Source organism: Struthio camelus, chromosome 16 (genome assembly GCF_040807025.1).
Source record: "Struthio camelus isolate bStrCam1 chromosome 16, bStrCam1.hap1, whole genome shotgun sequence".
NCBI lineage: Eukaryota > Metazoa > Chordata > Aves > Struthioniformes > Struthionidae > Struthio > Struthio camelus.
In genome coordinates, this window is record NC_090957.1 from 13,297,290 (window position 1) to 13,319,152 (window position 21,863).

Genomic DNA, 21,863 nt, shown 5'->3' on the forward strand with positions numbered 1-21,863 from the left:
CGCCGTCGCGGCCCTTAGGGTGGCTTTATTCTCCTGTTTGTCCAAGTGAATCATCGTCTGAGTCAGGCACGGCGGCCGCTCAATAGCGCTGGGCTTTCTGCCTCGAGAAAGGTGGCTCGAGAGCGTGACGTGGGTGCAAAGTGAAGGGCAGGGGAGTAAGCGGCGGCGATTAGGTGCGTGGGGTTTCCCCCTCCTTCATTAAGCAGCGCCTGTATGCTAGACTTTGGACAGAGGATCTACGTTGCCGTCTTTTGCTTCAGATACAGTCAGAGGTTTAATTTCTTGCAGCTCGTTGATTTGCAAGAGCTTTTGACTTTGGGACATCCTGTGGCTTTTGCCCTCAGAGCAGAGCTCTGTTTTCCATGAAATATAAATCGTAGTGATGCGCAAGAGCGTTGAGAGGCTGCAAGGAGGACAGCGCAGCGCTCAGCGGAAAACGTGGTCGAACTCCTGTAAGAACTCTGACTCTTTGAGATTTTTGTGCAGTATTTACAGCTTTCTTGCAGAGCAGATGAGATGTTACCAGATCAGCGTAGTCTGCAGTTATGCAGAATGGGACAGTTTGTGTTTTGGTTTTGTTTGAAAATTTGAAAACATAGGTGCTAGGCGAGGAGCCTTCTTTGAAGCACAGCGAGAAGGTGCAGGTAGCAGGAGCTGTCTCCTCCGGTCGGGAGGCGCTCTGCGGCCACGCAGGGTGGGCAGAGGCAACGTTGGGTGCCAGACTTGGAAGAGCTGCGGCCCGGGTGCGGGTCAGGGTTGCGTGGCAGGTTTGAGAGGCGCTTTGAGTGTCTCCCTTCTGTTTTGGATGATGTGACCCTGACCGTGGAAGGGGCCGAAGTAAAAACCACGTGGCCGCAAAGGAAGAGCCCAAGCGGTTGCTGGATGGAGGACATGGGGTGGTGGGATGGGGGAGAGCCAGGCAGGCGCCCCGGGGTGCCTGGACCTCATGCAGCTCGGGGCACCTGGAAAAAGGGAATTTTTTTCCACGTAGGCACACGGAGCCCGTGGGTGCAGGGAGGGAGCAAAGCCGTTTTCCCCGGGCGAGGGAGCCGGGGAGCCAGCGACAGCCTCGCGCTGCACCGCGCGCCCCGAAGTGCGAGACTTGAGGGTGATAGGTGTTAAATGGCTGCGTTAAGTTAGCTGTAAAAGTTTGCTTTATGGCAGTGGCAACCCTCAAAGGCTTGCGCCCGCCTTGGGCCTTGCACGCCCTGGTGCCCCACCTCCGCCGCGCGCAGGAGGAGCGGAAGTGCAGCAGGGCTCGGCGCCTTGCTCGAGCTCGTACGCGGAGCCGCTTGCAGAGAAGGGGGAAGAGAAGTCGAATCTTGCGACGCGCCGAGCGCGAGAGCAGACCTCCTGCAACTTCAGCTAGTTTCAGTTTCTCCCCCTCCTGTTTTGTGTTCATTCATTTCCTTCTGCACCTGAAATCAAACTGCCGGTTGTGTCATGAATCACCATCTAAAATACATAATCTTTCGTAAAAACTGTCTCCTGACATGCAGGAGAGAGCTGCTTTCTGGATTTTTGTTTTTCTCCACCCCCCCCCCCCCCAAACGTGCGGACGCGTTTCAAAGACGAGCTGCAGTGAGCTCCGACGTTCGGTGAGAAGCGGTGGCTCTTGACGTGGTTTATGCTCAGAGGTATTGAGTGTAGGGGCGGGGGGAGTATGATCTTCTGGAGCATAAAATTGCTTTTTTCCCTTGCCGTGCTCGTGTTTTAAGTTTGCAGGAGGAAGCAGAGCGCGGCACTGGTTGTTGAACATCCCCAGTTAGCGGCTTGGCAGCAGAACTGTAAGATACAGGTTCCTGGACGAAAAGAGAATATTGCTCCGTTCGGAAGAGACCCTGTTCGGGTTCCAGATCTGTCATCAGCGCTGTCAGCGTGGCCGTTTCATCCGCCGAGGAAAGCGGAGGAACGGCAGACCGTTCAGGTCTCGCCGTGGCGATTCTTAAAAGGCTCGTGAATCCTCAAAGTGAATTGGAGCTAACAAACGCTTGGTAGCCTTCCACGCGCCCAGGCGCTCCCGTGTTCCCCCCCTCCCATCCACCGGCACAGACTTGTACAGGTTGCTTTTAAATCACAGCTTAACAAAGAATATATATATATATATATATATATATATATATATATATATATATAAAATGCACATCTGTTAGAAAGAACTGTCATTTTATAGTAGGCTGAACAGGAGGATGCAAACATTTCTGCCTGTATTTAAAAACAAGGGCCCAAGTGACCCTTAAATTGTTTCGGTTTTGCAGAGGAGTTGCATTTAAAAAAAAAAAAAAAAAAGGGAATTGCCCAGCGGACAGTCAAATGATTTTTCTGTTTTTAATATAGCTGTAATTCCTCTAAGCTAAATAGATTTCCATGTGTAAATGAGCATGCATTTCGGGCATGAGATTGCCAGCGCTAATGCATATGCATAATTGTATTTGCCTCCATTTGGTAACCGAAATGGACTGTGAATGTCAGCCGAGTCAAGCGCTCGGGCGTTTGCAGCACAGGGGCATTTATCTCTTTTTGCATACGATCTTCTCGGAGGCTGAAGCAAAAGCCCTTCCGCGATTTCTGCTTTGAAGAGGTCCTCCCTTTCAGCGCGGTTTCGCTGGAGGGCTCCTCCGGTGTCACCTTCTCCAGGTGTGGTCTGCCAAGCTGCGTCTCCTGGTCCTTGGAGGTCCCGCGATGAAGCGCAGGAGGCTAACGAGAACTAGCATCACCGTTATTAATGAATTATTTTTTTGGTGTTTTTTTTTTTTAAGCCCAGCTTTAGCCCTGAGTGAAGCCGAAGCTCGGCGCGCGTTGATAAGTTGGCTTTTCTTTTTGCAACGTGACTCCCAGCATCTCCGTCAGCTCCGGGGCAGCCGCGGGCGCGCGGGTCTGTGGGTGCCCGAGGCTGCCGGGCAGGAGACGCGCTGGAGCCCGGAGCGAGCCCGCGGCACGGCGCGGCTCCGGCACGACCCGCCGCCGAGGGTGGTGCGGCTGAGCGCCAGGCTGGGCGCCGCTCCAACGGCGGCAAAAACGCCGCTGTTTTGTTTCCGTCCTTTTGACGGCGTGGCGCCGGGGCCGCGCGCGCGTCTCAAGCTACGTATCCGCCGGCGCGCGCGCGCTATCACCGCGGCGTCTTACTTAGCGCCTGCTTGATGGCAGGCGGCTGCTAACCGGCCGAGGTCACGTTCAGACTCCTGCTTGGCAATGAAGAAGGGGGGGGGAAATTTCTATTTCATGCTGAAATAGTTGAGATGCCAGTAAGAAGAGGAAAAGCAGCGTTTTCTGACTCATCTAACTCTGCTCTCTGTTCCTCTGCGCATCGCCCACCTTTTCCACCCCCGAAACACACGCTTAACCGTCTGATTCACAAACATGCTACTTTCTTTTTTTTTTCCTCCTTCCTCTCCTCCTCAAAATTCGTTCCCTCAGGAGAAATGCTGATGCATTAAAACATCTTGAGCGCCTTCACGTTTGTGGAGAGACCAAACACGATTCCTTTAATTGGACAATAGGAACAACAACAAAAAAAAAGCAGATTTTTAATCCCTGCCCCTTTTTTCACCTTCCTTGAGTTAAAACCGTAACCCTAAGCATGGTGTTCCTTCTGTTTTTTTTTTTTTCCTACCGAAAATAATTTTAGTTTTTGGCAACAGGAAGCGCCCTCGGCGCTTGATCGGCTCCTGCGAAAGGGATGGCGCGCGGGAGAGGCGGGCGCCTCGGCCGGCCGGGCAGACCCCAGCCCGCTTCCCGCGGCTCCGCCAGCATCGAACACTGAGCTCTGCGCTGATGGTTTAAAGGCTTCAGAAACGCCACCCGTGGCGTTGGCTGGGCTTTTGAGGCTAGATAAAGCCCTGAGATGCTTCCGTTTCCCCCGCTCCAAAACGGGGGTTATTTGACACTGTTTTGCTTGTGTTCAAACCTCTGGAGATGCTACCTTCGTTTTTCTCTTACCTGCAGGATTTGTGGACTCGGGTAGGGAGTTGATACCCCTCTGAAATTGTTTTTTAAGGTTATTTTTTTGGAAATGATGAGCCAGCTGTTTAGTGTTTTGGTAGTGCTTCCATGCCCGTAGCAACACCGAGATGAGGGTGCATTTTCAGCCCAGCTGAGGTCAATGGGAGCTCGCGTGCTTTGGAGAGAAGTGGAGAGGAGGTGTGAAAGCACCGCACTTCTGCTGGAAACAAGCAGCAGCTGGGGAAGTTGAGCTGCCCTGGGGGCTCGTGTGACTTCTTAGCCCTAGCAGACCTTCAGGAGCAGCCCAGCAGTCGCTCAAGCATCAAAACGTTGCTGGAGCATGTTTTAAGAAGTTCTCCGAAGAGGTTGTAGCAGGTGCCTCTCGCCAACCGGTCCTTCCTTGCCTGTGGGAGGAGGGGGCAGCCCCCGGCGGGCACCACCTGCGTTTTGGGCTGATCTGTCCCCGAAGCGCGGCCCACGGTGCCCACCTGGCCAAGTCTGCCCCGCGGCTGAGCAGGTGCCTGGGGCCCCTTCCTGCTGCTGAGGCTGTGCCAGGTCTCTGCCTGGAGCGTGGAGAAGGCATTGACGATGCTGTGGTCCTACAGGACAGCCCTTACGCTATGGGGCGTTAGAGCAGTAAAAGCAGCGGTCAACTGCTCTGGGTTGGCAGGTCTGAAGCAGTGTGCGTGGGTGCCTAGACTGTACAGCCACGCTCCTGGCCTGAGCTGGGTTTTATTTTCTCCTAGATAAGCCCATTAGCACGCTTGGGCGGCCCTGGCACGCAGCGACCGTTGGGGAGCTCGCCTTTCGAGGACGGCTGAGTGGCTCTGCTCGCTGTAAGAGGTGGTGGCAGGTGGCGTGAAGAAGACTACGTGGTCTCCCAGGATGATTTGACATTGGGTTGTTTTAAAAACTAGCTAGCAGACCTGCCCTGAGAGGAAGGGGGTTTTGAAGGTGTCTGGGGAGAAACCTGGTGCTCCAGGGTCTGGGGCACTGACGTGTTCCCAGAGATGCAGAGTCGCCGGTGCTCGTGGTCTGTACAGAGTGGACATCAGAAGGTGAGGCAGGAGAGAGGTGTTTTTTTTTTTTTTTTTCTCCTGCCCCCGGGATTAGAGCATGATTTTGCATCGGTTCTCAGATCGGGCAGTGGAGGCAGCCCCCCGTGTGCCTCGGGCAGGAGACCCGGCTGGTGCCGGAGGGACTGGGAGGGCTAGTTGGGGGGTGGGCTGGCACGGCTTGGGCTGGCGCTTCGGTGCGGGGCCGAGCAGGCACGAGTTGAACCCGGTGCCATACTGAAAAATACTCAGCAAAACTCAGAAACCGCCAACCCCTACCTCCCCCACCTGAATTTATTATTGTTCGTGTGGGTTTTTTTTTCTGGTGTTTTTTTTTTTTTCTTTTTGGTCAGCGTTATGACTCATAGTCTTTTTTTATATCTTAGCGTTGCGAGTATTGGAGGTAGAATGTATAACAGTAACCTATATTGAAAAAAAAAAAGAAGAATGCTACAGCAAATTGCTGTCTGTACCAATTATCACCCTATAAAACAGGTAGCAGAGAAGCGCGGAAACGTTGAATAGCTGGAGCCAAAAAGCAATAGAGAAAATTGTGGTTGCTCGAGTATTTCCATGATGTGAGCGCGTGCGAGAGAGACTCCTCCGTGGCTGTTGAACCCTATCGCTTTAACCATTTAGGGGCCTGCTGCTGAAGCCACGCTTTCCGCGGGCCGTCGCCTGGTGCGCCTGCCTCCCGGGTTTGCCGACGCCTGAGCAGCGGCCAGCGTGTCCGGCATGAGTAGCGCTTCGACGGGAGTCTTATTAGTCCTCTTGATGCTATCGGTTGGGCTCTTTACGGGCTGTTTCCCAGGGGTTAAACCCTTTTCTAAGGGTTAAAGGTGGTGTTTGGTGGGTAACTCGGTCCCCACGGGAGCGGAGGGGGGCCAAATTTGGGGGCTGAGTGTCATTCTTCGAAGAAAAGTTGTTAACCTGTTGAAATAACCCTTGTCACTAATTACTTTCTTGTCCATGACTAATATTCGCTGGCTTTGCGCTGGCTCCCGGAGCTGGGAGCGAGAGCTGGTGCCCGCCGTGCCGGTCCCGCGCTCGTCGACGGCGGCGCTTCTGGCCGGGGCCCCTGCAAGCCAAGCGGCACGTGCTTCTCGCACCAAGGCCCAAAGTTGTGGAAACCCCCCAGTTTTGAGGTCTCCCACGGCTTTCCTGGGAAGGGATGCGTGCCCACGGGCCACCCAGTCCGACGTGTCCAAATGCTTCTTTAGGGCACTTCCTAAACCCGCGGAGGCTGCCGGCACCGATGGCTGGGCGGCGGGTTGCTGCTGCCACCTAAAACTTGAAATCTGGCACCTGCTTTTGGAAGACTAGACCCATAGTAGGCCTTAATGTTGGCGTTTCTGCTTATCCAAATCCTCCCAGGGATTAGATGTTGATTAGTTGTCCTTGTGTTCGTGCCGCTGGGTGTCCTGAAGGAGGTCCTGCGTTTCAGCTGCGCTCCGGCAGCAGATAAACCCCTCCGATATTTTTTTCCCCCCCTCATGCGCTAACACTGGTAAGTCACCGTGGGCTCCTGTGAACAAAAGATCCCTTTATGAAAAGGAAACAAAACGGAGGAAATAAAAGATGTTTCTGGCCGAGCGGGAGCCGGCGGGTGGGTGCTGCTCTCTGGATTTGCGGTGGCGGTGGCCGAGAGGTGCAGGAGCTTGGGAAAGAGCAAAGGCCACCGGGCCGCCGCTCGCGGGAGGACGGCGAGCGTCGAGTCGGGCGGCCGAGCCGTCCCCGCGCGGCCGCCGTGTTCGGGTCGCCGTGGCTTTCTGGCCGCGGCAGGTTTGGGGCTGGAGGTGCAATGGTACGGAGAGGAAATCCTCTTCTCGCTCGTGTGTGTCCACTGGCTCCCTGGGTTCCTGTGCCTGATATTTTTGCGTCTGGTGTTTCCTGGTATTTAGCGGCTATATATATATATATATATATTTCGATGCAGTGTAAGGGGGGAGCTCGGGAAGGGCTACGGCCGCGAGTTAACGCGGGACAGAGCAGAACAGAGCTGGTTGGGGAGGCAAGCTTCGTTTCTCTCCGGCGTTTGTAGAAACGCCGCAGCGGCCGTAGCAGATCCCGTTAAAGCAGAAGCCCCTGGACCACCTCCTCCTCCTCCTCTCGTCCCAGCTTGGCAATGCCCCTTCCAGCGCAGCGCGTCGGCCAGCCCCGTCGCGCTGGGGGTCCCCCACCCCCCTTCTTAAATTATTTTAAATATTTTTATTTCAAAGAATAATTTGGCAGGGCTGTCCGGCTGCCCGTGGCAAACCCCGCCGAGCGGGCGCCGCGGCTGGGGACTTGGCGCGGGGAAGAGCCCTTAGGCTGCTTTGGTGGTCCTCGGTTTACCCCCGTCCCTGCTCTGTCTGCGGCTCTACCCAAGCGCTTGTTTTTTCTGGGTTGGAAAGAGTTTTTCTCGTGTTTGTTGCTGATAAAAATCAGTTGTTTTTCAGGAGGGGTGCGTAGGCGGGGGAGATTTCTCTTTTCTACTTCCTTAGCTTCAGGGGATGAAAGCAGAGATGCTCGAGGAGGAACTTAATTTGCAGCATGGTTAATCAGTCCCTTCTGGCTGTCAGGATGTAGCAAAATCCCAAGGAGACGGCCGCGGCGGGAAGCGCTGGCTGAGCCGGGCGCGTGTCCCTCTCCAGCGCGGGGGGCGCCCGGCACCGGACCCGCGCTCACAAATTGGCCGGTAGGCTCTACCTGCCTGTCCGTTTTGTGCTGTTTTGCAACCGCCAAGTCAACAGAGGCTCTAAAATAAGGAAAACATGGAGAAAAAACCGAACACCCGAAAAAAACCAAACCCCCAAATACCCCAGTCCCCGGCTCGGGCGCATGGGGTGCGAGGCAGGAAGCCTGCGGAGCACTTGCGGAGCCGGGCTGCCGGCGCAGGCAAGCGGCGGCCCGCGCCGCCTCCGTTCCCCCACCCTCCGCGCTTGGGAAGTCCGTGTTGTCCAGGCCGAGCTCTTCGCTGGCGTGCGGCGGAGAGGTGCTTTGGTGTTATCCGTGGGTTAGGGCAGGACTGAGGCCATGCCCCTCATTTTTCCGGAGCAGGACACCGTGCGTGCCTTTCTGACTTGGGGGATATTAGATATTTAATCCATGTACCATGTACGTGCTGGGTAGGACTCTGGACAATCAAAGTTCATGATGGCCTCTTTCACCGTACGAGAACATAGCTGCAAACAACCTAGTCCTGGTTTTTTAAAGAATTGGCAAGAAGTCTGGATAGCTGTCCTCCAGAAATGTGTTTTGTCCCTGAACCTGCCTGTCTGGGCATGAGAAGGTTCCCCTCTAGGAGATCGTGTAGTTTGCCTCTCGCAGGAGGAAGATTTTTCTGTGCTGGTTTTGAATGCTGGTGAGGTCAGGGACCTTCTTTCTGTCTACAGGTAAGCATGAACCTCGTCTCCAGGGCAGGGCGGGCAATTTTAGCCTTTGTAGGATTTAAAGAAAGGGGTTTGCTTATAAAGTGTATCTGTGGATGTTATTGCCAGTATGGGAAATGTGACAAAGCCTCGCTCCCAGATTGCAAGCTGATGGGCCGAGGAAGAAATTCCTAAGGTGGCTGCTCGTCTCCCGTGCCATGCGCAGTGTCTTGGAGATGTACGGTACCGGCTTTTATTTGTTCTCCTCCAAAGAGGTCCTCAAGGTGACCCCAGAGCAGATGGGGTGCAGGGCACAGTGTCAAGCCAGCTCCTGTATTACTCTGGGGCTTGTTTTGTCTATACAATTCTAATTTTTGTCTATAAAATGGCTAATTCAAACTATCCTTCCCTTTTTTTGCGTTTTCACCCAAACTTCCCACCTTCCTTTTCACGAAGACAGCCCTGAGAGCGTGATCGCTAATGCAGAGGAAGGTCCTGGTGTTTTAAGTGCACCATGGCACCGGGCTCTTCTGCTTCTTGGTAACCCTCTGTCCTCCACTTTATTTTTATATATATATATGTGTGTGTGTGTGTGTGTATGTATATGTATATGTGTATATATATGTGTGTATATATATATATGTATAACTTTTAAAATGTATATACAGAGGTATTATGTGTGTGTATATGTCCTCATACATTCCTGTGCCCTGGGGGGCTCCACGGCAGGTAGGAGCAGGAGAAGTTGGATGGGACACACAAGAACTACAGGCGAAGGCTAAATGAGACTCACGTTGCCAACAATCTTTAAAGTATCTTGCTACAGGAAGGAAACCGTTTCAGCTGCGCAGAGATGTGTGATCCCCAGAGGATTAGCCACGAAAAGTATTAATTGTCCAGCTTGCTTTTTTTTCCGCATCCAGAAGAACAGATCTTTTCTATCACAGAGAGATTTTTTTCTTCTGATACAATCTAAGCGCAGTGTAGATTTCATTTTCCATGAAAAGCCATCCAAGAGGCTCGCTGAAAATAGACCGTGTTCTGAGAACAGATACCAGAAAAAGCAAGCATATGTGTGCAGGGAGGGAGGTCAGCCGGGGAAGGAATTCTTCAATAAATAAATAATAATCATAAAATCTTGGTTCAAATTAATTGAACTTAAAAGCAGCTCGTCAGCTCCCATGCAGGCCAGGGCTGCGTGGTGCGCCATGCTGCGGGTTACATGGGCGTGTTTTTATCAGCGTAATTTAGTTTGCCGGCAGATGGGAGTCAGGTTGAAACGCGAACGCTCAGACTTGCAGGTTTCCCAGCTCTTGAACGATGCTGGGGAATCTTCTAGCCATAATAAAGCGGGAGCGGGGGGCACATCCGCCCACCCGCAGCCGCTGTACGGGAGCTGGAAAACCTCGCGAGAAGCGCAAGCCGGGGTGAAACGCGAACAAACAAATGAGGAAAAATCCCAGCTCTCCCCTAAACCTACTTGCGTTTTTAAGATCAAGGAGGCTCCATTCAGCCTAGAGTTTCAGCCAGGGTATTTTTTTTTCCCTTTTTCTTTTCTTTTTCTCTTTAGCGCAGGGTTCGAAGTTCAGGTTTTCCTTGTGATCCCATCAGCCCTGTGGTCCCAGCATGTTTTGCCCTCGCAGCCGCTATGTTGTTCTGTCGTAAACCCTGGCTCCGTTACCGGTGGTTTAATACCAGCTTTTGGAGGAGAACGCGTGGCGTTCTCATCTTGGCAGGGAAGGGGGGAAAAAAGCACAGTTTGGATTTAAAACTGTTATCTTTTAAGTCTTCTACCCCCCCCCATACTGTTTTTTTTTTTTTTTTTTTGGAGAGGGGATGTTGTCACCTTGCTGCGAGCTCAGCCACGGGCAAACGTTTGCAGGTGACCCTGGGCGTTTGGAAGAAGGAAGCCGGTCGCTCTGCGCGTGGCAGCAAACGCACGCGAGAACAGTTTGTCGGTAATATCTTGATAATTCATTTCTTCGGCGTTGGCAAGCGCAGAAGTCGGACACAAACATGGAGAAGCAAACCGCTTGTGTCAAAGCAGTCCGCTCGCCGGCGTTAGTAACAAAAGCAGAGAGGGCTGGATAATTTTTGCCCCTGAACGCGGTGCTGGGGCATCAGGAATAAACCGGTTGTTAGAGCCGTGGATGTTACCGTCGGGTATTTCTCATTGCCGGTGAGCGCCTGGCGGAGCCGGGGCCGTTGCTGGAGCATCGCCGAGGCCCTGCTCGGCATCAGCTCTTTGAGCTGGAGCCACGGTTAAACGCAATGTCCCGTTCCTCGGTGGGCCGGCAGCAGCAGGATGCACCGCGGGCTCCTTGGCCGAGGCCACCGCCGGGCGCGGGGACCGGGAGCCCACGCGTGGTTTCCACCAGGCTTGGCTGATGCAAAGGCTTTGAGCGTTGTGTTTTTGCGTGCTGAGCAAGCACGATGTCCTCAGCGGTTCCTGACGGCCGCATCCAGGAGCTGCTCGGCTCAGTGGAAAGACTCTCTCATCGGGGCGGGGGGGCTGCGGGAGCCAGCGGCGTTGGCCGGGGGCTGCCCCCGCCAGGCGAAGGGGAGCTGGTCCCCGCGTGCCGGCGCTGGGGCTCCCTGTCCTCGGAGAGCCGCGTCCGCCGCCGCAGGCACCAGCCGAGCAGGGGGACGTCCCGGGGCTCACCAGCGTCTCCGCTCGGGAGCACCACAAATGCTTTTTGACCTCTCTCGGAGTGGCATGCTATTCTCATTTTCCGTAACTTTTTTTTTTTTTTCCCTTAAGCTGCCTTTTTAGCCTGAATGGCCTTTCGCTTTTCTAAGGAATCACAGTTAACATGTTTCCACTGTGCTAGTCCCAAAACCTTGCATGAAAGTCAACTGGAAGGTGCCGCTTGCTTTTCATCACTAAATGCCCTTTCCCGTGGCATTTACAGCCTGGCAGGGACGTGGATAATTTTTTTTTTAAGTGACCCCAGCAAGGCCGATAGGAAGGCGAGCGGACTTGACGGCGCTGCGCTTTGGAAGGGCTCCTGGCTCCTCCGCCCGTGCAACTTGTTTTGTTTCCTAAACTGTTCCGTGATGCTGCCAGGAAAATGTTATTAAGGTTTATGCAGTTGAGCGTTTGACTCGCTGCGAGTGACCTACTTGTGTAGTGTGGCAGTCCGTCACGCTGGGCTGTTTTACAAACTGAGGAGATCTCTTTCCATGGCCTGGACATTGTCGTGCTTTTCCTCAAACTCGGTAGCCCGAATGCTCGCGGTGGCTTGTGGTTTACGGGGGGCATCTCGGGCATCTCGCCTGAGATCCAGGAGGCAGCCCGCTTCGCAACGAGCAGACCTGAAGAAATAATTGTTAGGGCAATGAAGGAGAAAATAAAACAAACTCCAAAGCAGGCAGGGAGAAGGGGATATACATAAATTACTCAGCATCCCTTTGGGTTTATGGCGATGCTGGGTTAGCAAGAAGAAAGCAGAAGCTTCTGAGCATGAGGAAGCAACTCTTCCCCACCTTGCCCTGCAGCCCTTGGAGAAGGGCAGTGGAAAGAGGCTCTGCTTGTGCTAAAGGGTGGTTGGGGAAAGCCTTGCCTCCCTCCGTGCGCAGGTGGGGAGAGGAGGCTAAGTCTAAGGAGCTTTTGGGGAGGATCAGATGAATCACTGCGGGCAGGAGGAGAAAACTATTTTGAAGTCCAATCTGCAGAACACGTAATTTTTTTAACATTAAAAGCACGGCGAGGCTTGCTCCCTCGTTTTATTTGGCTCTTAGTAGAGATACGTTATTTGGGTCGTGCGGTGATGCTGACGGGCCCGGGTTGCACCCTTAACCCTGCGGCCAAGCGTGGGTCCCGGCGCTGGAGCTGGTCCCCGCTGCGCGCCCAGGGCTGTCCCCGCGCGGGGGGCGCGAGCCTGGCAGAGCGGGGCCTGGCCGCGGGGCCCTCCGCCGAGGGTTTCCGCCGTCGACAAACGGCGGCCTCGCTCCTCCGGTTGTTCCCTGGGGATTTCCGGGGGAACAGGAGCAAGGGAGGTTGGAGCTGATGTCGAAGCCGAGGTGCGCTGCCCGCCGCCTGCCCCGACAGCTGCTGCTAGGCAGGGAGTGTTTATTTAAAAACCAAACTTAAAACAAACCCAACATCCCAGCTTCAGCTTATTTTATTCAAGCTCCTGTGGGTTTTACTTGTTTTCCAAAACCTGTTACTATTTAAATGCAGATTTTTAGCTTTTCCACCCAGGAGATTTAGTGGGAAATTCTTTCCACTGCGCCGGTTCGGGAAGAGAACAAAACTCGTCTTTTACTTTTCGCAAATAATACGTCCTAGGAGGGAGCCGTGGGTTTCCTAAACCGCGCTCGATCCCTCCCACTCCCAAAATAAGCCAAGGAAATTTGTTGACGAGGGGCTATGCTATCGCGGCGGTGCGGACTGTGACTTTCCGAAGAGGGAAAAGGCGAGTCGAGGCCAGCGGCTGCGGCCGGGGAGGGCGCCTGGCGTGGGCAGCCCTGGCCGCGGCTGCCTGCGAAAGGGATTCCCTGCGTCTGGCACGGAGGGAAACCCCGGGGAGGGGACCGAAGCCAGGGCTGGGTGGCTGGCGGAGAGCCGCGAGCGCGCGCCGGGGCCGAGCGGCGCGAGGGGGGACGGGGCAAGGGCGCCTGGCCCCCCCCGGCCCCCCCCGGCCCCCCCCGGCCCCCCCCGGCCCCGGCAGCTGCCTGCTCGGCCAGAAGGGGCGGCGGCGCCGGGGCCGGACCCCCGTCCCGACCGCGCGGTCCTGGCGCGGAGGAGCCTTCCCGGCTGACGCGGGTCGTTCCCCCCCCCCCCAGTTTTCCCCCTGTGTTGTTAGAGGGGCTTCATCCTGCCACGCACCCCTGCGCCTGGCTGGCGGCTCCCTTTAGGCAGGATCTTCTGCTCTTTTATTTTTGTGGCCTTAAAAAAAAAAAAGCACCCAAACGAACGGTTGCGGGCGGATTGCCGCCCGGCAGGCTGAGCCCCGCGGCCGAAGCTGGCCCGGCCTTTCCGACGACGGCGGTCGGTGCCCCCGGGCCGGGAGCTCGCCCGGCGGAGCCAAGCCGCCCTGCGCCAAGGCTTCGGCTTGCGCTGCGTGACGTTTCGGGGATGGGACGTTTCGAGGGATAAAGGGGAATTTGTTGGAGGGGGCGGGGGGGACACGGCGGGCGGCAGTCCGCTCCTCTGTTTGCAAGGCCTGGCCGCGGCCGGAGCAGCGGGTGCCTACGCCGTCCCCGGCTGCGCGTCCTCTTATGGCGACCCGGGGCGAAGTCTTGGCTTGTCCGCCTTGAGACGGGGCGGAGGGGGGGTCTCCCGCAGCGTTTCGTCGGGGGGGGTGGTAGCTTATTCTCTGGCACGAGGATTTTTTTTTCGGCGGGCGAGCGACAGCGGCGGAGCCGGCGGTGCGCGGTGCTTCCCTGGCAGCGTGTTCAGGGACGAACTTTGCTTCCCGCTCCTTGAGCCAGTTGCGATAAGCTTAGCTCAAAAAGCCCCAAAGGCCGAGCCGGCGCGTCTGCCGCGCAGCCGGGGGGTCGGGTGCGACGTGGGGCTGTCGGAAGCGGGGAGAGCTCGCGGAGCGGCTTTCGCTGCCCCCCGCAAGCGGTGCCGCTCGGCGTCCCGCCTCGGTGAAACGCAAGGTGCAAAATAACGTCCAGGCGGAGATCCAGGAAATTCAGACTTAGTTACACGTAAAAGCAAATCCGCGTGGGTTAATTAAGAAGTAGGCAGCCAAGGCGTGAAGGTAACTATACTGCGCCCGCTGTGAAACGTGGTGAAACGCTGACGCCGTCAGCGTTTCAGTGTTGGCGATGCGAGGTTTCGCTGAAATACACGGGGCTGTTCTGCGAACGTCGTGTTTTTCCCCACTCTCAGAAGGTGACGAGCGGCTCAGCTCCTCTGGCCGCAAGCTGGATCCGCGCCAAACGGGCGACGGGTTCAACTCGCTCTCAGGCGACGCGGCGAAGCGTTGCGCCGCTCTGAAATCCGGCAAGGGCGCGCGGCGAAGCCCGCGGCCCCGCCGGCTGTCACCGCAGCTTGAAGCACAGCAGGCTTCTCCCTGCGACGGGTTTCTTCCAGCCCAGCAACGGTCATTGGGAAATGCGGCCGGTTAAAATAACAGTTTATTTTGTACAGCATCCTGACGGTACGGTAGAAGGATCCCAGAGCAGGTCTGTCTGGATTCCTGTTTTATGTCATGGGAGGGGGGCTGCTGTCCCCGCTTGGGATATTTTGGGTTTTTTCTTGCTCTTCTCACTGCTTTCTTGGGCCTTTTTCCCTTCCTGTTAGCAGAGTCGGGAGGGCGGATGTGTTCTTTGTTTTACCCATCCATTTCCCCTTCCCTACCTATGGAAAAAGAAATTAAGGGAGAAAAAGGTTTGTTTACAGCACAGAAATACGGCTCGAAGGAAGTCGCAGGGAGCGGGGCCCAGGTGTGCGAGCTGGCGCGCCGCTGGGTTCGGGTCGCGCGGGGATGCGGGGAGCGCTAGGAGGGCGTTTGCCCTCCCGAATTTGGTTGCCGGTGCCAGGAGCCTGCTTACCCTGGGCTCCACGCGCAGTCGGTGGAGAGAGGGGAAAATGGCGTTGCAGCGTTGTCTTGCCTCGGGGAAACCGTTCGGTGGTGTGGGTCACGCACCGAGCCTGAGCGTGGGCCGGCGTTGGCTTCCCAGCGCGTTCGCAGGCTCTGATAGACGGGGAGCAAGTGATGCCTCGGTTTCCCCGCGGGTGGAGCGGCGTGTGATACCTTCGTGTGCCAGGAGACCTCTGGGCGCAAAGCCGGGTGCACCAGGGCTGGGACTCTTTGGTCCCACAACAGCAGAAGAAACTCGAAACGTTTTCTCCAAGCGCCCCCCCCCTCCCCCCCGCAACGCCCCCGCAGCCGATTTTTATGCCGTCTGCTTAGGGCAGGAGAGCGGAGCAGCCTTAGCCCTCGAAGGCCGGGGCTGCGCAGCCGGCTGCCGGGGTTGCTCCTCGGCTCGGTGGTGCCGCCCTCCCCCTGCCAGCAACGCCTCGCTGGAGCCGCCGGGCCGCGGGCTGAGCTCCGCGCCCGGCCCTGCCGCCAGCGCAGGGCTCTGCTGCGCCGCGGGATGTTGCTCTTGGGTGGGACCCATATTTATTTGCCTTTTCATCACCTGATTCTTGTGCCCTTACATGCTACAGAAGGCAGCCCGAGGGCTCCCGTCCCTGCCCGGCCGCCTGTTTGCGTTGGCAGGAGGCGACTGTTAACGTTGGGCTCTGACAGCCCCGGCTAAAGGCAGCCCCAGCTCTGGCCGGGCTGCCGGGGCTGCCCGCACGATGCTCTTGGCGCAGGGCGCACCAGCGTCTTGCACCGGCCGTGGTTGTTGCTCGTTGGCAAGGCGAGGACAGGAGAAGTCAGGCGGTGACAAGCTTAGCGAGCGGCAAATCCTCGGTAATCCCCGCGGAGCTGTCGGGCAGCGCTGCCGGACGTGAAGGAACGCGTCGGGAACTCACGCCTCCGCCGGGAGAGCCCGGCAGCAGCTCCTCCGCCTTTCGGGCGCGGAAAGGGCTGCGCGAACGCTCGGAGCCGCTCCTTTTGCGCCGGGCTTGGTAGCTGCGGCGCTGCTGTGAAGGCTGGGAGCGCCGGCCATGAGCTCCCGCCGCCGCGTGCCCCGGGGCAGGTGGCGTCGAGCACGGCAGCCTGGAGCGCCCCGTTTTGTACGCCGAGGGAGGTTGCTTTTCCCCCTGCCGGGAAGGGGTGTAGGTGCACCCAGGGGTTGCAAGAGACGCCCCTCTTCCGATTTGGGAGCCTGTGGTTTCCTGACTCCGCTCTCCAAAGCTTGGAGGTAGCTCAGGAGCGGACAAACTCCAGATACCCATGCACGAGGGGCTCCCCCGGCGCCGCGCCACGGGGAGCCAGGTCAGGCTCCAGGCGGTCCGCTGGGGAGCTGAAAAGGCATGGGCTGGCTGGCTGCGGTTTGGGATGCTTTGAGTGACCGCTATCGCTTTCTGCCCTTGGTATCATGGTTATTATTATTTTATTGCATTTGTCTTATGGCAATATCTTGACATTACGGCCTGGGCATAGAGTAGGATCTCTGCTGGCTGCTTGCCCCGCTCCATGGTGGGCGCGTGGGCAGCGCGCGGACCGGCCCGCCGCCGCTGGGCAGGGCACGGTGCGGGCAGGGCAGCCCGGCGGCTCGGGGGCGACGCCACGCGGGACTGCCTCGGAAGAAGGCCCGTGATCTGGAGAAGGCCAAATCCTGTTACTTGTGGCGAGGGGCCGGGAGGGAGAGGAGGAGGCTCGAACGTTCTCCGTTTTGGGTGTTTTTTGTTTGGTTTCCATTGACTTAGACCCCCCAAAACGTCAACTGAGTCCGTACGAGCGGTGTTTTCCGCGGGTGGAGGGAGGCCGGGCTCTGCCGGCGGCGTTGAGGCTCTCCAGGCTGAGCGGCGCGAGCGGAGACGGGCCCGCGGGACGCGGCGCCGCCGCCGCTGGAGCGCTCCCCGGCCTCTCGCCTGGTGAGATCGTACCCTTAAAACGTGGCCCGGTTGGAAACAGCCACGTCGGGCCTCTGCTCCTGTTAGTTTTGACGGGCCTTTGGGCAGGGGAGAGGAAGCGGAGCAGGGGGGAAAGCGGGATTGGGAAAGTGAAGAGCAACTTTCCCCCACTTTGACGGACCGTTCAGACGTTGCAGTCGCTCCAAGATTTTTGGGTTTTTTTTTTTGTTTGTTTCTGAAAGTCTAATTACAGGCATTGCGTAACGGCCTGTCCGCTCTTCACGGCGGCAGGTTTGATGGGACGCGGGTTGAAAACAAAAAACCCGCAGCGAGCGTCCCCGCCGCCGCTGAGGAGCCGGGGCTTGCCGCCGCCTTGTTCGCGCCGGTTCGTTCGCTGCGGGTTTTTTAGTTCTCTGCACGAAAACAGACGGTGGGAAGCAGGCGAGTTGGTTTCGCTTCCTGTTTCTCGGTGCCCTTCGCGCCGCGCGGCCTCCCTCGCCGTCTGGCGTGCCTGCCGGCGTCGGGCTCGGGCCTCCCCAACTCGCCCCCGGGGGTGGATTTGGGCTCTCCGAGACCAGCAGGCGCCCGGAGCTGGGAGAGCAGCTCGCTTCGCTGCCGGTGAAGCGCGTACGTAGGGGACGGAGAGCAGCCGCCCCGGGAGAACTCGTCGGGGAGTCGGTACCGGACGCTTGTCGGCGTGTGCGGAGCTGGTCGCTTTTGCCGGGTCCCTCCCGGCCGGGATCTCCCGGGAGCGTGGCGGGACCCCGCGGCGGTGCCCGTCACCCGCCGGCCGGCTCCCTTGGCGCGTGGCGGCAAGGCTGCGGCCTCGGGGCGAGGGCCGGTGGCCGCGCGGGGGGCCCCTGGGGCGGCCGTAGCCCCCGGCCCGGCCCGGCGAGGACTTTCTGCTGTCCTGCTGCAGCTCCGTGGTTCGGTTCCTCTTCGGAAAAGCTCCGGTGCGCAGCGCGTATCCTGGATTTCCTCTTTTGTTAGACAGCGGCAAATTAGGCGCTTTTTTCTTTTTCCTTTATTTATTTATTTTTTTCCCCCCTTGGCCTTCAGGCTTTTGTTCTCACCTGCCACTGGGCTCGAGAGAGGCCACCCCGGGCGCTTTCAGCATACCACCCAAAGGCCTTTAACCCTCGCCTCCCGCAGGCAGGCGGTTAGTCTGGCGGGGAAAGCCAGCGGGAAAGCTTCCCCAGAGACCCTTTTGGTAACGGCTGCCGTAGGGGCAGGCCGGGCCGCGGGGACGGGGAGCCCCTCGCCGTAGCTGGAGCCGCGGCTCTGCGTTAGGCTGCTTTCGGGGGCAAGGCGGCGTAGGGAGCTCCCACCCCAGCCCTTCGTCCCCGGCTCCTGCGGCGGTCCCAGCAGTGTGGCCGCTCCACCGCAGCAGCGCGGGGCCCCCAAAACGCGAGGCGCCGGGGGGGGAAAGCTCCAGGGAAAGGATTGGGGAGGAATTTGGGCCTTCCCACGATGGCTTTCCCGGCACCTCGTGGAGCAGGAGTCCAGCAGGAGGCACGAGTGGTTTGGGTAGCCGGGTATGAACCAAATTTCATGAGTGTAATAAGGAGCCTGGTGCTTAGTTTTGCCAATACTGCCAAACTGGAAGAAAAGTGCATTTTTTTTTTCTCTCTCTGCAACCCAGCCCCCTCCTTCCCCTCGCTGTGCTGGAGGGAGGTGGAGAGAGGCCGTTTTGCAAAGAGGACTTGAGGCAGAGCAGAGGGTGACGTCTCCGCGCGGCCAGGAGGACTGCGGAGCCGACGTCTCCGTTGGGCTCTGAAGTACGCCCAGCTCTCCACCGGACTCGTGTCGAGGTGGCTCATGTTAGTTGTCGTGTTGGTGACAAACGTGGTACATCTGGCGTTTCTGGACAGTTGTGCGAGTCTCAGGGGGGAGCGTGGTGCCCAGTGGCATTTTTTCCGGAGTCGCTGGGGCATGACATGGTGTGAAAGCCACATGTTCCTATGCTCTTGCACCATATTCAAACCAAACTACTCAAATGAGTTCACTTTCTAATGCTGAATCTTTTTGCTAATGCGTTTCCAAATCGCTAATTAATCTCCTTTTTCTTTTTTTCCTTTCTGTTCTGTTCTTTGGATATCGATGAAAACCCACAGAGCTCCCAGCGGAAGAAGGTAAGTCTGTGCCATTGGCAAGCTCCTTCCTTGGAGGACTCTGGGTGAGACTGGGTGGTGAATGCCGAGGATGAGGCTGCTAGAGGGAGGTGGAGTGTTTGCTGTTTTTTTTTTTTTTTTGTCTTAATCTCAGCGGGCTCAGCTCTGCGGAGATAGCTAGGCCGAGAGCAAAGTGTTCCTGTGAAGACAAGGCAGCCAGGTGGTACCGGGTGTGAGTAGGAACATGGGGGACTTGGTCTCTTTAGTAGAAACAGATTTAGTAAAAACAGGCCAACGCCAAAAAACGAAGATGTTTAATATTTGAAAGAAAAATCCCTCATCGCTTTGAGCAGAGCTGGCGATGGTGAGTGCTCATTCAGGACGTGAGCGTTCAAGTTCATTTGCTTCAGTGCTGTCCCACGGTCCTGGATCTCCTTGTTTGTGTCTGTGGCCAACGGGATGCTGGCAACAACTCTACCACAAGTGTAGGACGGCGTCCCGTTGGCCTTGGTGGCCCGAGCAGTCTAAGTTGCCTGCTTTCCAGTTTTTGAGCGCTCTCAGAGCTTGAGTTTGTATGTTTTCCCACCAGGAAAGTCTCTGTGGGAGCTGGTGCTGGAGCAGTTTGAAGATCTCCTTGTCCGCATCCTTCTGATGGCAGCTTTTCTCTCATTTGTGAGTACCACAGACTCCCTGCGTGGGTGTCGGAGAAATGCCAGCCTGTGCTGGCCGGTGCAGGAGGGATCATGCGGTGGGACAGGCACCTTTTGGGGCACTTTCCAGTCCGGGTGGCCTAGGAGCCGATGATGGGCTGGGCACACGTGTAGGCTCATGGCACCCATGCCAGCGAACGGAGGAGTGCCCGGCAGCGCGGGGAGTGCCGTGCATGGGTGTTAATGAGCGTGCTGCCAGCTTCACGGGGCTGTGGGATCCTTCCTTTTTCCCCTCTTTCTCCCAGCGGCAAAACCGGATGCCAGCTGGGAGCTGTGGTGAAGCAAGGAGGGAAGAGCAGGCTCAGGTCCTAGAGCACCCAGCCCAGCCAGGCAATGGATGAGATCGAGGCCTAACAGATGCTGTGTCTAAATGAAGCATGGGATTTTTATCAGCCCCAATAAAATAGACCTTGTTTTTTTTTATTATTGTTTGTTTATTTATTGCCAAATAGAAAAGGAGCCAGAGGAATCAAAGTGTTGGATGAAGGAATTGTACCAGCTGTGGTTGTGTAGGGCATTTCACAGTATCATGGTGTGTGCTTTTGACATTAGGCTGTAGGATTTTTCAGTAATGTTGATCCTTCTTGGGCTTCTTTATGTTTTCCCAAGACTGTAATGGAGACAGGCAGAAAAGGGCTCAAGGGTAGTGTCAGCTGAGCCCCAGAAAAGATGTTCAAAGCTAATCCCAGTAAAATGAATTTAATTAGAAAACCTACAGTCATCTACATGCTTTGAAACTTTGCCATTGCCAGATTCTTCCATTGCAATTTAATGACAACTTGGCAGGCATCGCTCCTTTGATTCAAATAAGCCTGGCTGAAAAATTCGTGTCAGGCTGTTGAGAAAGTCACAGCTGGATGGTTCTGTCAGCGTCCTCAGTCCTGTTGGAAGATGGTCTGTGCCCATCCACTCATTCAGCTAATAAGTTCCTGCTCTACTCTGAGCCCTAACGACACAGAAGAAATGAACTGAGAAAGATCTGGAGATGTCTTCCAGTCCTAAAGAAGGATCAACTGTACACACGTCATTTCTAGCTTAACGTCTTTCTTAGCTGTTGATCTCCAGTGACAGAGCCTCTTGAGGCAGATGAATCCAGTCCTTCACTAACCTTGCAGTTCACAGTATTTGCATAATTCTCACCCGATGCTTCCTTGTTGTAGGTTTGAGCCTGTGTCTCTTAGCCTGATTGGACATGGGCATGAAGATCAGATTATTTGTTTTCACTTTGCTGCAGGCTTTTATGTCCTGAAGGCTACCATTGTGTGTCCCTCATTGTGTGTCACCGTTACTTGGTTTTGTGTTTCTGGTAGTTCTTACAGATGGGGAGTTTGCATGAGCAAAAGGAAGCAGCTGGTCTAGCATGTGGGCTCTGCGCAGTGCTCTGCCAGTGGCCTGCCCTATGACTCAGCGCATGGTTTCTCATCAGCACAGATTCATATGTTTTAAGGGTAGAAGGAACCATTTTGACCATCTCAAGCAGCTTCCTACATATATCAGTGATAGGGTTTCCCTGAATCATTTTTTTCTCTTGCAGCCCCATAGCTGTGGGTGAGGTTAGAACATATGCTTCAGAAAACATCCAGTCTGCAAAAATAGACAGAGATACAGAACCCACTGTAGTCTTTGGAAAGCTGTTGCCATACTTAGCTGTTTTCGCTGCTAAGCTTATGTCTTGTCTCCAGCTTGAATTTGTCATGCTTTCCTTTCATCCCTTGCAGGGGATGTATAACCTCTTGGATCGAGCACCCTGGTTCTAGGCCCCAGACCTCCCAGTGTCAGCCTTCCAGGCACCCATGAGTGCCTGCTTATTTGGACTAGTCCCAGCTGAGATTTGCCCAGGCGAGCACTCCTAAACAAAGAAAATGAAGTCCCTGCTCCAAAGTGTTTATCACGTTAAATGCACAAAATCTAGGAATTCTAATTCATAGGGCAGCAGTGAAAGTCTGTAACCGATAGAAATCTTGTAAGACCGGGGAAAGAAAACGTGGAAGAGAAACTGCAGAAGAGAGCAAGCATTGCTAACCTCAAAATAATGTATACTCTCCACTCCACTGCCTGGAAGTCTGACCTCCTTATATCATCAGTTCCAGGAACCTGAGTTGTTATGGTGAGTTGGCACACGGGCAAATCAGTGAAAGTGTTTATTTTTGAGAAGGAATGTGCAGTCATGTTCTGGAACGGGTGTGGAGGAAGAACAAGATGGGCAAGGTGCGTGTGCACGGCGCGGACAGAGCTGCCTCCTTAAGAAGCCTCGCATGTGAAAAGAAAGG

General features: G+C 56.0%; 1 protein-coding gene across 3 annotated transcripts in view; it reads left to right on the forward strand.

Moving 5' to 3' along the window:
• Positions 1 to 21,863, forward strand: part of ATP2A3 (ATPase sarcoplasmic/endoplasmic reticulum Ca2+ transporting 3) — a 77,384-nt gene that overhangs the window by 1,721 nt on the left and 53,800 nt on the right. For 2 of the 3 annotated variants that reach the window (XM_068909586.1, XM_068909589.1), the window contains exons 2-3: positions 18,887 to 18,904; positions 19,473 to 19,555. In XM_068909586.1, the coding sequence (XP_068765687.1) occupies positions 18,887 to 18,904; positions 19,473 to 19,555 (101 nt within the window). Of the gene's footprint in view, positions 1 to 18,880; positions 18,905 to 19,472; positions 19,556 to 21,311; positions 21,701 to 21,863 lie in introns of those variants that run through there. The other variant, XM_068909590.1, reaches the window with a different exon arrangement.